General features: G+C 36.0%; 1 protein-coding gene and 1 pseudogene across 16 annotated transcripts in view; one reads left to right on the top strand and one right to left on the bottom strand.

Moving 5' to 3' along the window:
- Window positions 1–16617, top strand: part of BTRC (beta-transducin repeat containing E3 ubiquitin protein ligase) — a 165687-nt gene that overhangs the window by 94744 nt on the left and 54326 nt on the right. For 13 of the 15 annotated variants that reach the window (XM_081074630.1, XM_081074629.1, XM_081074638.1 and 10 more), the window contains one exon: window positions 8696–8785. The exons of 1 other annotated variant lie outside the window; for it this stretch is intronic. In XM_081074630.1, coding sequence (XP_080930756.1) covers window positions 8696–8785 — 90 coding nt within the window. Of the gene's footprint in view, window positions 1–5860; window positions 5957–8695; window positions 8786–16617 lie in introns of those variants that run through there. One more of the 15 variants, XM_081074632.1, reaches the window with a different exon arrangement.
- Window positions 1440–2689, bottom strand: LOC308508189 (annexin A2-like; annotated as a pseudogene). Its single transcript has one exon. The product of its transcript is annotated as an annexin A2-like (transcript).

Here is a 16617-nt window from a genome sequence, read left to right as displayed (position 1 = left end):
AGATTCATCTATGCTGCTGTATATATCAGTAGTTTATTTTCATATAGTGTATTCCATTGAATAAATGTAGTTTATTTTCCATTCTTCTTTTGATGGATACCTGAGCTATTTTCATTTTTATAAATGAAGTTGCTACGAATGTTCTTGTACTCATGTAAAGCTTTTTTGTGAGCATGTGTTGATACTTATTCATGTGCTTATTGGCTATTCAGATATTTTCTTTTGTGATGTATGTGTTTAAGTTTTTTGCCATTTGAACAAATTTCATTGTCTTACTAAGTTGTAGAACTCAACGGCATTGAGTTCTAGATACCAATGTCCTTTGTCAGATGTGTTCTGAATATTTTCTCACAGTCTATGCCTTGCCTATTTATTCATGGTATGTTTTGATGAGAAGTTTCTACTTTTTAAAAAAACATTTAAAAAATATTTCAATTACAGTTGACATTCAATATTACATTAGTTTCAGGTGTACCGCATAATTGTTAGACATTTATGTAACTGATGAAAGAAGTTTCTAATTTTTGAATGTAGTCCAGTCTTTCAGTCTTTGTCCTACGATTGTGAAGATATTCCTTTAGAGGCTTTGTAAGTTTTAGCTTTTACCTTTGAGTCTGTGTTCCCTCTTAAATTGATTCTTCTGTGCTGTGAAGTAAACTTGGGATTCCTTATTTTCCCCATGCCTTTTTTTTTTAACAATCAACTTCATTTTGCTTGTAATAACGAAGATGGAAAGGCCCCCGTGCTTTTTTATTCAGTTGTTTTGGCACCATTGTTGAAAAAGACTTTTCTGTCCCCATTGAATTACATGGGTACCTTTGTCAAAAATCAGCTGGCTGTACAAGTGGCTGAAACAATTGGCTGTGTAAATCTATTTCTTAATCTCCTAGAGAACAGGCTGCTGTCGCATGCAGAGCAAAGGGTGACGGTGGCTGAGGCACTGACCAACTCCTACTTCAGGTTCGTGCATGACACAGAGGACAAGCAGAGGTCCTTTATTTTGAAAGGTGTCCATCTTTACACCAAATAGAGTCAGCCCTCGGTATCCACGTCAGCCCTCGGTATCCACGAGTTCCTCATCCACAGATTCAACCAGCCATAGGTGGAAAATATTTGGGGGGAAAAGTTAACATTGTTGCTGACGTGTACTATGTAGTTAGGCCTGCAATGATTGCATCTCTACTAAACACGTACGGACTTTCTTGTTTGTTTGTTTCTAAAGTAAAAATTCAGTTTATTCATCTGTTTACGACACAGTACACAAGAGGCAAAGTGTTTCACATCACAGATTTCACTTCCAACTCCTTGGAATGTTCATTTCTTTGGCTAAAAGGAGAGACTAGATGGGAAAGCCGGCAATGATTAGGCAAATGAAATAAGGATGGGGCAGGGGACAATGCTGTGATCACATCATCTTCACAGGGATGGGCACGAGGGGGCTAGTTGTTGCAAGCTGATTTTCTAGAATTGATAGCTGAAAGCCTTGGAGCACTGCTCCTGGACACGTGAGCCATCAGGCTTCCATCATGGCCACCACACAGGTACAGCTGTGCTTTCTGGTAGGCACCCTAGGTGTCTTGCTGGATGTAGTAGTAGAGGGACTTGCTGTACTTTCTCTTGAATTCAGACCTAATTTTCAACATGTCCACTTCATTGCGGGAAACGATGATATGATTCTGATTGGGACCTTATCACGAGTCCCGTTGCCCTCCATGGAATCGTACAGTCGGTCAGCAAAATACAGGGGCTTGTTCTAGATACACTGGACCAGGTTCAGGAAAGCATTTCCAGGTCTCCCTTGACTTCCTTATTGATGCTCTCCAACATGTCATAAGGGCTGTAGCTCTTGTACCTTTCAAATACTTTCTGGAGGTGACACACACTCCACTCAGTCATGATGCTGATCCATTTTGGAACACCAGTTCCTTTCCTCTTCACTTTAGCATCACTGAGATTCCAGGCATCATGGTCAATCAGTTCACAATCAATGACAGAGCCATCTTCAGCTCTTTTACCCTTCACGAGAACAACCATCAGCTTGCGGAAGTCACCAGATGTGTCAGAAATAATGTCCTTTTCTAGATCGGTCTTGTACATTTCCTTGTAGACTCTGTTAAATTCCTGCAGTTCCTGGTTGGTGCATGATCAGATGATCTCCATGAGAGTCATCTGTCGCCAGCCCCTTTGTAGGGGCTTTCGGCTCCAAAGCATCATACTGAACAGGTGTTTTAAATAGGCCCAAAATCACCATGTCCAGGTGGCTGGACAAGGCTGACTCCAGTGCTGATGTAAGTTCCTTTTTGGTCCTTCTCTCGTAGGCGAAAGCAGTGTTCTGTCTCTGTTCATTGCAGCGGTTGGTCAAAATGTCGATGAAGTGACCTTACTCACACCTTTGGTCTTGATGGCTGTTTCAGTGTTCAAAGCATCCTGGTCGGCATCAGACCAGGTGTAGGCTTTGACTGACCCGTCCGTTCGCACTTGGGCATGTAGAGTGATCACCCTCCAAGCTGAGCTTCCACAGAATTTCGTGAACAGTAGACATTTTAAAAGAAGCTGGGCTGGACGCCAAGAGCTGCCTGTACAGACTTTTTCCTTGTCGTTATTCCCTAAATGATACATTATAAAAGTCATTTACATGACATTTATATGGTATTGGGTATTATGAGTAATCTAGGAATGATTTAAAGTATATGGGAGGATATGCATGGGTTATGTGCAAATACTATACCATTTTATATAAGGGACTTGGGCATCCACAGATTTTGGTATCCATGGGGCAAGGTGTGTCCTGAAACCATTTCCCCTCAAATACCAAGTGATGACTGTTCTACACTGTCTTGATTATTGTAGCTTTAATATGTCTTGAAGTCAGGTTGTGTGAGTCCTCCATATTTTCATTTTTAATATTTTGGCTATTCTATTCTAGATGCATTTCTATTTAAATTTTAGAATCAACTTAGCAATTTCTGTTAAAAAGTCTGTGGGGTTTTGATTTGGATTTTATTGAAACTATATATCCACTTGCGTGGAATTAACCTCTCAGTAATATTGAGTCTTCCAGTCCATAAACATGGTATATACATTTATTTGTTTTTAAAATTTTTTCTAAGCAGTTTTTAAATTTTCTGCATGTATTTTTAAGCATAGTTTGTTAAATTTATTCCTGTTTGAAAAGTTTTCAATGCCATTGTAATTTTTTAAAATTCTCTAATTGTTGCTAGAATATATAAATATATAATTGATTTTTGACCATTGACCTTGTTTCCTGTCATTTGTGAATAAAGACATTTTTTACTCTTTTACAGTTTATTTGCCTTTTGTTTCTTTTTCTTTATTTGAATGGCTATGGCCTCCAATATAATGTTGAATAGATGTGGTAAGAGAACATCTTTGCCTTGTTCCCAGTCTTAAAGAGAAAATATTAACTCTTTCATCATTAAGTATGATGTTAGTTGAAATTTTTTATATATATATATTCCTTTAATTGTATGGAGTTCACTTTTGAATAAAAGTTCCCTTACCTTGTTGAGGTTTTTTATTATGAATGGGTGTTTAATTTTGTCAAATGTTTATCCTTTTTATTCTGTTAATATGGTAAATTACATTACCTGACTTTAATAAGAAATTTTCTGGGTTCACGAGGGATATTGGTCTGTAGTTTTCTTTCTGATGTCTTTGTCAGGTTTTGGTGTCAAGGTTATGCTGACCTCATAAAATGAGTTGGGAAGTCCTTCCCTCCTTCATTTCTAAGAGTGTTTATGTATGATCCTGGTATCATTTCTTCCTTAAAATTTAACAGAATACACCAGTGAAACCATCTGGGCGAGCAGTTTTTTGTTTTGTTTTGTTTGTGGGAAGATTTTTTTTAATTTATGTGGAATGATTTTTAATAAATTTCATTTTCTTTAATAGATACGAGCTATTCAAATTTTCTATTTCTTATTGTCAGTTTTGGTAATTTGTGTCTTTCAAGAAATTATAACAGAGTGTAATCTGTTAATGTCTTTTATTTTAATACTCAGATTATTCCATATTGGGCTAATGAGGGCCCCTTTAGGCTGACATCTGTGCCCCTCTGACATAGCTCCATCTTTCCTTGAGTATTTCCAGTTTCATCTTGTGTTTTTCCTATCCAATCCTGGAAGCAACCATTTCTCCAGGGAGCTGTGATTCCTTTTAGAGCAGAATGGCATTTAGAAGCCAACATTTAAACATTAACTTTTATTTTACGTCTCTATTTATACATTTTGAAAACGATGAGTTAACATTAATACCTCCAGTTCCAATCCAACACCACATAGTTTGTTCTAGATTTCTCCCTTTTCATATTTGTAATTCTCTTTTCTAATAATAAGAATACTGTTTTTTTCCGTCAGCACTTTAAAAATGTTGTTTCTTTCTAACCTTCTTTGCTTATAGTGAAAAGTCTGCCACTATTTATATTGTTACTCCCATGTATGTATTACCGTGTTTCCCCAAATATAAAACCCAGCCGGACAATCAGCTCTAATATGTCTTTTGGAGCAAAAATTAATATAAGACCCAGTCTTATACTGGGTCTTATATAATATGATATAATATAATATAGTATAATTATAATATATAATAAAATATAATATAATATACCGGTCTTGTATTAATTTTTGCTCCAAAAGACTCATTAGAGCTGATTGTCTGGCTAGGTCTCATTTTCTGGGAAACACGGTAGTAGCATCCCGTTTTTCTTTGCCTACTTTCAAGGTTTTGTCTTTGTGGTTTTCAGCAGTTTTGACGGTGTTAGACTGACTAAGTTTTGTTTTCTTTGTATTTATCTCCCCAGTTTGCTGATCTTAGATCAGTAAGTCAGTAGTTTTTACCAAATTAGAGAAATACTTGCTAACTATTTTTATAACTTTTTTTTTGTTCCCCATTCTCGCCTCTCCTGGGTCTCCCAGTAAATATATGTTAGATCATTGAAAACTGTCCCACAGATGACTGAGATTCTGTTTCCTGCATTTTTTCTGTCTCTATTCTTCAGTTTAAATAATTTCAATTGATCTGTCTTTAATTTCAATGACCTTTTCTTTCACCATCTCCAGTCTGCTTTTAAACCTCTGCAGTAAAATTTTAATTTCAGATAATGTACTTTTTAATTCTAGAATTTGTTTGGTTCATTTTAGGTTTTCATTTTTCTGGTGAAAATTTTACATCTGAAAATTTCCATTGTGACCGTATTTTTCATTTAAGTTGTTGAACATATTTATTATAGCTTCTGTAGAGCCTTTATGTGGTTTCTTACAACTAGATTATCTCAGGGTCATTTTCTGCTTGTTCCTTTTTCTCTTGACTGTGAGTCCCAGTTATCTGCTTCTTCTCATGTCTTGAAGTTTTTTATTATATGGCAGGCATTATAAATGATACATAGCAGTCTGGAAAGTGAATCTCTCACTGATTAAGTTTCTGGCTGGTACTTGCGACTTAATAGAGTCTGGGTTTGCATTCATTAGGGCAGGTGTGTTTTGGTTTTGCCCTTAGTCCTAAATCAGATCTCTTAGATCTAAGACTTATTCTTTAGTCTTAATGCAGGACCTTTCCAAGTTTACATTGGAAAGTTTGAGGTGCTTATTAACTCCCTCTAATTTAGTAGGAATCAAATTCTAAATTCTGTCTTCCCTCATGGGCAGCAGCTAGAATCTCTGCTGAGATCTTCCAGTCTTCTGTTACTTTCCATTGGAATCCATGAAGTCTCCCATTCATGTATGTAGTTTGGTGGGGAGGAGTTAGCTATAGATTTGAGGGGAATTTATATGAATGTTTTGACGCTTCTTCCCTCCCCCATGGCTCTTTTCTATTTTCTGTGATTTCTCTTCTCAATTTTCAGCCACTATGGCAGCCCTGAACTCCATCCTCTGACATCTCAAGCCAATAGACTGTGGCTTTCTAATTGAATTTTAGTCACCCTGCACCAAGTGGACCGGTGAGTATCCTTAGGAAAAAAGCACATAAACATGGATCTCATCCAGAGTGGCTGTCCTTTCAAGGTCAGTCCACTCCCCCCAGTTTCTGCCTACTTTAGGTCAATCTCCTGCCTTTAAGTAGTTATTTTAAAATACTTTTTCTGTGGTTTATAATTGTTGTCTCAGAAGGGTTAATCCAATACAAACGTCTCTGCCGTTACTAGAACCAGAACACTTTGGCTTCAAGTTTTATTTTATTCAGTATATACCAGTTACTTCATAGATGTCTTTCAAAAGCACAAAAAGTTTCATTTTAAAAAATTGTGTTGTCTGTACATGAATAGTAAATGTTTGTGGTAGTAGTGGTTGCAAAAGAAGTACTGAACCCTGAGTCCAGAATATAAATGTATTATACCAATAGTCCCTATATGTTAATGTCAAATGATCCAATTTATTCTTTTACAATGTGTGTTTTGAAATAATTTCAACTTAAATGATATAAAAATAAAACAGGTAAGTGTGGATACATTTTAAAAGTTTAACTTGTTTAAATGGGAAGCCAATTTTATGGAATTTTTTCTGTTGTTTTTTTTTTAATTTCATTTTTGTCTACAATAATGTCTATACTCTTTCCAAAGAGCGATAATTGAATTATTTAAAATATGTATGCATCCATTACTGATATAAATAAGTGAATAAATAAGTGGGAGAAATCATAGCTCTTCCTTACAGAAAAATTCCAGTTAATAAATGTAGAAGGAAGGGAGAAATTTTAAAATTATTCTTAGAACATCACAGTAAAATTTACCAAGGCAAGAGCCAGCAACAGATGCTAAAATTAGCAGGCAAAGTTTAAGCAGAAAGAGAATATCTGCATAGTCCCAAAGTATTTCCCCCAATATTTAGTAATTCTTAAAGGAAAAAATAATAAGCTTAAAATTAAGAATCATAGCAGACACGACCTTAGGCAAGTGATCAAGGTTAACATTACCAGAAATATTCATCAACATACCTCCTGACTTGACGCATTGAGAAGGGCACAGGATCTCTGCTGTGAACACGGATACCTCTGCGGTATCCGTCCTAATGATGTGTAACCTCAATTTGATAGTGAGAAAACATGAGACAAACCCAAATTGAGGGATGTTCTATAGATTAATTAATCAGTACTCTTCCGAAGTGTCAGTCATGAAAGAGAAGAAAAACTGAGGAATTTTAACAGTTTAGAAGAGACGAAGAAGCCATGACAAATGAGTGCAATGTGGGTTCTTGAATTACATCCTGAACAGAAAAAAGGACATAAGTGGGAAAACTGGTGAAACTCATTCACTTTATATTGTACTACGTTAATTCCTTAGTTTTGATAAATGTTTTGTGGTAATGTAAGACATTCACTCAAGGGGAAACTGGGGAAAAGGGTATACAGGAACTCATTTTTGCAACTGTTCTGTAAATCTAGAATTTTAAAAAAGTGGATTCTTTCCTATTGTTAGATTTAAGGGATCACCTGTGTCTTCAGATTTTTCTCTTTCATTTCAACACACATATTTATACCAGTAATTCTCAAAGAGTGTTCCTAGACTAGCTGCATTAACATCAACTGGGGACTTTTTAAAAATGCAAATTCTCAGAAGCTCTGGGAATGGGCCTAGCAATCTGTTTTAACAAGCCCTCCAGATGATTCTGATGCTCACTAAAGTTTGAGAACCATGATTTGTACCACCAGTAAAAACTTAAAGACTAAAAGGAAACATTTGTATTAATATATTGACCAGTTATTAATAATGTTTGCTTACCATAAAGTATAGCCATTATTTTTTTTAATTTGTCATAAAATACATGTTAACATTTACCATCTTGCTAATTTTTTAATACACAGTTTAGTGGTATTAAATACATTCACATTGTGTAACCGTCACCACCATCCAATCCCCATAACTCATTTCATCTTGTAAAACTGAAACTCCATAAACCGAACCTGTTAAACAATAATTCCCCATTCTCCCCTTCTCCCAGTCCCTGGCAACCAACATTCTAACACATTTTGCTTATCTATTAATCCATCAATGGACACTTGGGTTGCTTCCACATTTTAGCTATGGTAGATAATGCTTCTGTGAACACGATGTACAAATGTATCTTCAAGAATGTTTTCAATTCTTTGGGGTATATACCCAGAAGCGGAATTGTTGGATCATATGGTTAATTCTATTTTTAATTTTTTAAGGAACCCCCGTCATACTGATCTCCACAGTGGCTATACCATTTTACAGTCCCACTGACAGTGCACAAGGGTTCTAATTTTTCCACTTCCTCTCCAACACTTGTTTTCTGTTTTGTTGTTGTTTTACTAGTAATCATGCTAATGGGTTCGTGAAGTAGTATCTTATTGTGGTTTTGATTTGCGTTGCCCTAATGATTAGTGATGTTGACCATCTTTTCATGTGCTTGTTGGCTATTTGTATATGTTCTTTGGAGAAATGTCTATTCAAGTCCCTTGCCCATTTTTGAATAAGTAACATCCCCACTTTCCATACATACAGTGAACCACTGCTGCTCACATGCTTATTCATGGGCACAGCACTGGCTCTTGTGGGCTCTTTGCTTCCCCTTGTCTGCTTTGTCCCTCAGCTCCTCTATCTGGAATTTACACCTAGGATCTATTTGCATGTTGCTTTTGAGAAATAGGGCAGAATTTGAAAACTGTATATTATAATATTTCAATATTTAAACCCGTTTCCAAAAAATTCTATTTACAGACTTATAACAGCTGTGCCAGACTCTGCTTAAACCAGGAAACAGTATGTCTAGCAAGCACTGCGATGAAGACTGAAAATTGTGTGGCCAAAGTAAGTAATATTACTCTCATCAATACATATTATACCACGTCATAACAATGCCTTATCTATAGACATCTTCACTCAGTATTACTATTAAAGATTATTACAGGACTTTATATTCAAAAAAGAATACAGCAGGCATCATTTTGTCCAAATTAGATTGCAAGTTGGAATCTCCATCTCTTCAGTTGTAACAGAATTTTTTGAGTATGTATTCTGATCACATTTTAGTTTAAATCACTTTTGTTGCTTGACACTAGTTATGGATTTTTGTAGCAAAGGATGGAGACTACATGATATCAGGCCTGGCTCTAATAATAACAGTAAGTAACTGAGAACTTGAAGGTATAGTACAATAGGTTAAAGTAGTTCAAGTTGAGAATGTTGTAAGAGGGACAAATCTTACTTATCGCAAATCAGTCAGATTTGTATAAGAAAATATACAATTATTTTTATAGGTTTGTTCATGGTTTTTAAATGTAATTAAGTGAGAGTATACCATTGCAAGGATTGTGAAATAATGCTATAGCAAGTCCAATTATTATATCACTGTTGTTTATTGAGTGGCTAGTGATAGAAATATTCCTTTTGGTGATCTTGATCTCTGTGGACAAGTATGTTTAAATCACACATATGAGCTACCTCTTCCCCCTGTGTAAATGTGAGCCATATCTATAGCCTAGATATAAAAACAGTCTTACATGTTAGAGATCTTACAATTGAATAATCATATCAACTATGACTCAAATTTTCTAAGTATTCTAATTACTCAAGAACTTTGACCTAAAGTTTGATTATTTCAGGAATAAGTAAAATTCCAGTATGGACTCTGTTTCTAGACTTTTACTTTACATATCTGCAAAGTTACTGCCTTTATAACTATTCAGGGGTTTGTCACTGTTACAACATTCCCAACTTTAATTTGCTTTAATCTATTGTATTATACATTCAGACTCTCAGTTGCTTACTGTTATTATTATTAGTGCCTGGCCTGGTTTCATGAAGTCTCCATCCTTTGCTACAAAAATCAAAGGACAGCAATAGTTTTTTTACTATTTTTATTTTATTTCTTAAAACATGCAGTGGTCTCTGAACCTACTTTATCAACTGAAAATATATGATAGAAAATATAATCATTGGAAATGATCCATATAAGAAATGTCAGAATTTATTAAAAGTTATAGTTTAAAAAGACAGTTAATCACTTAATTGTCTCTTAAATTAGAGTGTCTTAATAATTTGCTGCAAAATATGAATATTATAAATTACATATATTTTTTCAGTCATTTAGTTATATCTATCAAATGCTGATTGGCCCTGTTTTATATCCAGCATTTGTACATTGAGATGTGGGACCAATAATTTGGGCCTTTAAAAATAATCTGTCTCTTGTTTGGCCACACTGCTCTCAGTTTCATCACAAGTGGGTGACTTCTGGCTAAACAAGGTAAAATCTTAACATGAGCACCGATCCAAGGACAGGGTGACAATTTTAATGAGTTTCATTGAGCGCTGGCCAAGTGAGCATCTGTTCTTTTGTTTTCTCCGTACTTTGTAAGCCAGGATCTCTAAGCTACATACTTACGTTGGTGTGGCTCTGTATGGTGTGATGTGTTTGTTTGTTTTCCTCTCCCACCCTCTACTTCAGTAGTACATGGTTAGAAATCTTCTGGCATCTGGCACAATGGCATAATTTCTTCTGTGCTCTTGGGTGAGGAAATAAGTTTGCTCGTTGCTGCTCATCAGTCTGTTTTCCTTTGCTCCCAGATGGTGACCCTTTCTTTCCTTTCTTGCTTATTTTAACATTATTCTGACACCTATATCCTTTTATTGTCTCCATAAATACCCTAATTTAATAATGATTTCCTATTGGAACCCACCTAACTTTCTGGGTGTTTTTTTTTATTGGCCCACATCCTCTCTCATGGTTCATTGTTTCAGAGTTGAGCCAAATAAACAATTGATCCATGGCAAATAAAAATATGTAACTGAAATTTTTTTTTCTTGAAACAGCCTCCACTGAGATATGAGTAACATGGGGATAGGGAAAGTTTTCCTTTTTTCATTTACATGTGTTATATGTATCTCATGATTCTGTGCGGTTTCTGTTGGCCTCATTTATTATTGCTTGACCTTTGAAAGGTAATGACTTGCTATTATTTTTGTGGGTCTGCAAACTTGTCCCTATTCCCTGCTCTTCACCTTTAGCTCTTAACTGAATAGTTTTATCTGTGTTACACTTGATATGGCTGCAGTGGTTTTAACTTGGTACAAGTGTCTGTTGATTCAGATTTTCTCCATAGTGGCCTTGAATGTCTAACCATGTCCATGTGAGAGCAACTGTAATCAACCATTTTTGTCTCTAGTTCAAAGCAGTTAATTCTGATAGGAGTGCCTTTGGTTTGGGTAGAGACAGTCAAGTCTAAAACCTTATTATTCAGTACTGTTTATATGAGTTTTAGAGAAGACATTAATACGTTATTCCCTTAAAAACAGCAATGTTGTTACATTTAGACCTGTATAGTACATTGTATGTGACTCTTCATTGCCAGAGATACCTTACAATAAATGCAACACAGTGGGTCTATGGAAAGGGACCTATTAGTCCTCTTTAGAATCCAAGAAAACAAAGTTGTAAAACTATAGCTACTCTAGATTAATAATCTTCTGAATCTCTGACATGAAGAATGAGGAGTACGAAAAGATTTAAAAATAAAAATGGAGGAAAGGTCACTTTACTACTATAACTTAATCCAAGTAATATTTGGAGGCACTGAAATGTCTTTTATTTTCTTCCAAAGCCTTCCTTCCTACTAATTATAGCCCTGTAGTTCAGTGAGATTTGTGTTTGGAACATGATGAGCTTTGTATTTATTGTAGCTTTAACTGGACAGTTGTTATTGACTGCCAACTTAGTCTTTAAAATCAATAATTACATTGTACCTAATTGTCAATCTTCATGATGTTTTTTAATTGGTAAAGAAAACTAACTGGAAAAATGAAGAACATTAATTCTTTATGTTATCTTTTAATTGACTTTATTTGAATACTACTGAAAATTTTGGTTTCAGGCTTTTCCCTAATTTATACACACACACACACACACACACACACACACACACACACACACACACACACACACACACACACAGAGACAGTTAAAATTGAGTTGTTTGAATACATCTACCTTGATTCCTGCCCAGGTAGGAAGAAGTTCTGCCTCTGAGTTTCGAAAATAAGCCCCTTCAGTTGTCCTTTGTAGATGTTCTGTATTGTAGTTGTTGTTGTTATTGTTTTTTACTTGAGACTAATAATCTGTTTCCAACTGACTGAGACAGAAAAATGTGATGTTCCTTTCCACTCACTCCAGATTTTGATAGAAGACTTGTTTTATTTATTTCCAAAATTATATCCGCAGGAAACAAGCTGTTTAAATTCAGATTATGCTGAAGCAAAATGGTCCTGGTAAGAGAAGCAACGTGCTGTTTTACGAGCACAGAGTCCCTTTTCTCATAACTGATTGATAGTAAATATTTTCCTGAAGAATTATTGCCAACCATGAACAGTGCAACTGTTTCACTTTTTTTCCGTGCTACTTGCTGTACCAGCCATTGTCGGTAATTAAGATCTACAATTCACAATGCAGACGTTTGCACTTCCTCTGGGTCTGTGCTATTTATAAGGCATTTCAGCTGTTCAGAGTTTCTTTTGAGTTTTAAACTACATGTTAACAGGCTTCTTTAATATACTGTTCCACAAGTAGCATGTCAGATGGTCTGTTCTTTGCACAGGCTCCTCTATTGGGTCTAAACATTAGCTTTGTGAAGAATATATTTAGCTTTAACCATATCACATTGAACTCAGTGATATGGTTAAAACTAAATATACTATTCCAAAACTCTGGAGAGTGATGTATTACATATTAGGCTTAACGCTAAGGCGGGAATAAAGTTCAGAAATAATATATTTTTCTTTCGTCTTCAAATGTTCATGTAAATTTAATGAGTGTTAGTGGGGGTTACACAGAGGTTCTGAGAAATACTAGTAAAGAGACTTCTCCAAGCTCACTTTGAAGTAATAATAGAATCAAGGACCATTGTTATAGAGAAGAGTTTGTGTGTTTGTCAGATTAAGGATTCAAGAATACATAACCTTTTAGATGTTACATATTCTTGATGCATGAGTTTAGGAATACAGACATAGGGGACTAAATGGATCAGCAGATTGAATGCACATTTGTGTGATAGCTTTAGGAACCCTAACTAGCATATGCCATTGGAGAGGAAAGTGTAAATAGGAATCCTGGTCTGTATTAAAATTGGTAAAATTTAAAGTCATTTTCAACCATTTCAATAGAGTTAATTTAAAAAATAAAGTCATGAAGTATGAATCTTTATGAATTATACCTGAGAAAGCAACTGCTTATAGAGTCTCCTTGCTACCTGTACTCATTGTTAAAGATATTATAGAAGAGAGAAAAAAGAAGAAACTGAAAGCTGTCAACAAAATATGTTTAAAACTTTGCCCTGAGTGGGGATCAGACTGGCTGTTTTTAAGCGTGAAGTCAGCTATATAGATTCTGCACGTTGGCGGCCAGCATCTTTCCGCAGAGCAGATCTGCGGAGTAAGGCAAGACACAGGGTTTCAGTGTTGATTTCCTGGTGGCCCTTGAATATAGACAGAGTTTATAACAAAGCCTCCAAGGCAGTTTTATTTGCCAAAACCCAAAACTTTCTGAGTTCTTTGAACTACAGCCAGCCACGGTGTTTCGTAAACTTTTTCCCCTCAGTGAACTCTTTATGAACCTTTTTTTTAGATAGCAGCAGTGGTTCAACTGTTGGGAACCACTGATATATCTGACAGAGATGCTTCAAGATGCTAGAACCTATTCACATTTCTTTCTAGCCAGGGAGCTAATAAGATTGAGTTTGTCTTTGTGGATTGATCTAGATTAGCGTGAGATGAGCCAAGTCAGTATCTTCCTCAGTAAAAAAGGAAAGGTTGGGAGAGAGAGGGGGGGTGAAGGAAGAAAGTTCTTCATCAAGAATTGACTGCAGTATTGCCTGCTGATGCATGTCGGATCACCGGCATCGAGAGATCACATGGCTTCTCCAAAAGTCAAACGATCAATTCGCCTCGTTTTGGCTCTGTACTTAATGCACAAACAGTGCGATCTGCGGGGCTGTAATTGCATTGTTAGGGCCAAGGAACAAGCCTGTGCCTTTTCAGCAGACAGCTGGCAGGGAGAGAGGCATGTTGTTAGGAAAGAGAGAGGCAAGGCAAATAAAATTACTGCTAACGCTCAGAGATCGGCAGGAGTCCTACTTGCCTAATCTTACCGGTGGGAGCAAGCGGCTGTTGTAATCCAATTATAGCAGCATAAGCAATTTGTTAGACACTCCGCATAATGTAACAATTTCCCAATAAACTCTGACTTGTAATAACGTCGGCAAGAGTCCGCATAAATCTGCCCGAATGGTGGGGGCTGGAGCATTCGGCTGGGGGCTTGTAATTGGCGCCATCAGCACGTTTTGCGGAGTGCAGTATGGTGCAGTCTTTTAGTGCAGGAATTTTAAGGAGAAAAGCATGGCACACGTTGCTTAGAAAAAGAAAAGTGGCCATTAAAAGGGGAGCAGCAAGAAGGGCATACTCTTGCCTTCACATTACCTAGGAATCTTAGTAGAAAGAAAACAGGAGGAAGCCATGTTTCCTTCTAATACTAAAGGGGGGAAGGGGGGAGAGTGTGTGGATTAAATTCCTTTATTTAAAAGGCATCGGTTTCTAATATTTATACCCTTCTTCTCCCTCCCCCCAAAATGCTGTCGAGGCAGCATTTAGCTAGCGTTTTTATGAAATGTTAATAGCCAGGCAAGCCTAGATATAGGAAGTTTAAATCTATTTTTTCAGAGGTTAGCTTTTTCTTTATAACAGGAAAATAATTTTCTTTGTACCAAGGACACATCTTTTAAAGATATTATCTCATTGAATATCAAACCTTTCTGCAAAGTTCTGCCTTCTTTAAGGAATCATCTCTTACTGAAGGGCTTTTAAAACCCAGCTTGTTGTTTGTTTAGCTGGCTTTACTACACTGCTTATTTTCCAATTCTGGAATATATTGTGATTATCTAGGATTAGTAATCTTTCTTGTTGAACATTTACATTATACAAGAATATGGTTTTTCTTATTTAAAACTATACCTGTGTGATTATTACAGAAATAATTGCTATTCCTAAATCATAAAATTTTTGTTTTGGAAAAAATATTTGTTGTTGTGTGGAGAAAATAGAACCTCCATTATTTATTGACTGATTAGCATTTGTAGTGACAGAATAGAATTTCTTATTTATATGAGGTATAGGAGGTAGAGAGTACTCCGAGATTTGAGTTAATAAACAGATTTTCATTCTACTGCATGTACATTAAATGTTACCTACTTTCTTATGTCAGCAACTCTTCATTGCTGTTAATTTATGTCCAAACCAAGCTTCTGGAATAACAGGATTCTTCAAAATATCATAATGCTATGGGTATTATTACAATAAATATTTACTTTCAGTATAAACATTTCCATCTACTGAAGCAAATGCTGCCTTGTTTGACTGTAGCTACATCAATAAACTGCAGTACCTCTAATAAAGCCACTCAGTGTCTGGGTTTAACTAATGGCTGATTTTCATGGCTTTGACAGTGAGCTGTGTGCGTTATTTTCTCCTGATATTGTAAAAATAATGAGAGCAAATTAGAACAATCAGTTTACACAGATAGCTCCTGATTGGGGGCGATGGGCAATATGGCAGCAGGTAATCCATCTTCAGGCTCCTGTCACATTAACTTCAGCAGTGTGAAAAGATCAGGTGGAGTAGGCAGGGATCCTGCCCAATCGGAACACTGAAATTAATGAGAAGAGCATTGCTCTGTGATCAACCTTTTAATTAGCAAGACTGGAAACGGAGGGAGTGATGAAGGCAGCACCACAGCTGCACAATGCCAGGCACAGTTCCTGAAAAGGGAAAGGAAAAAAAATCTGTGGGTTTTAACATCACACTTTTCCTTCAATATACAGGCATTGTTTCCACTCTAGAGCTGGTTCACAGATTTTAAGAAATACTGCCTACTTTCCAGAGTGATGTCACAAATATCATTGATGTGTTAATGATCTATAGACTATAATTCTATCACGGGTCATTTAGGATTTTGATTACCAGCACACTTTCTTTGGCATTACAGTCTGGGTTTTAACTTTTGAATTTTTTTAAAATCAAGTAAGTAGAGAAATTAAAAAGGTCTGCCTTGTCCACCTCCCACTACCCCTCCCCTCCAATTTAGTTGCAAATCGCATGAGAGTTGAATGGTTTGGAGCACTTCTGTCACTTGCAGTTGTTTAAAACAGGAGCAAAATTCAGGCAGTAAGCTTTGGCATATTTAAATTGTATTCCTTTCCTGATTCTGTTTATTAGGAAATTTACTGTTTTTTCCCCTTATACCATTGATTCTCAGTGTTGGGGTCTGTGTTATTTCAATTTATGTAACTGAGAATTGAATATTAATGAGTGGTGTTTATAGGAGGAAGAGGGGATCTATGCAATAACTGCAACTAAAGGCTTGATTCATTCATTTAAAGCTCAATTACACTAAAATTGTAACCTTGTTGATAATCCCTGTAATATTGGAAAGTATGACATGAGCCTATGGAAGACATCAGTGAGTCAAATTTTCTCTACCACATAGTGCCTGTTTTCTGGGCCTTCTTTAGCAGGCTGTGACTTTGGGAAAGTATAGGAGACCATCAGGATTTGCAGTATTTTGGTCTTTATACCTTAAGTTTAGTGGCTTACTGTAA

This window comes from Rhinolophus hipposideros, assembly GCF_964194185.1.
Source record: "Rhinolophus hipposideros genome assembly, chromosome: 15".
NCBI classification, from domain to species: domain Eukaryota; kingdom Metazoa; phylum Chordata; class Mammalia; order Chiroptera; family Rhinolophidae; genus Rhinolophus; species Rhinolophus hipposideros.
This window is presented reverse-complemented; position numbering and strand designations above follow the sequence as displayed.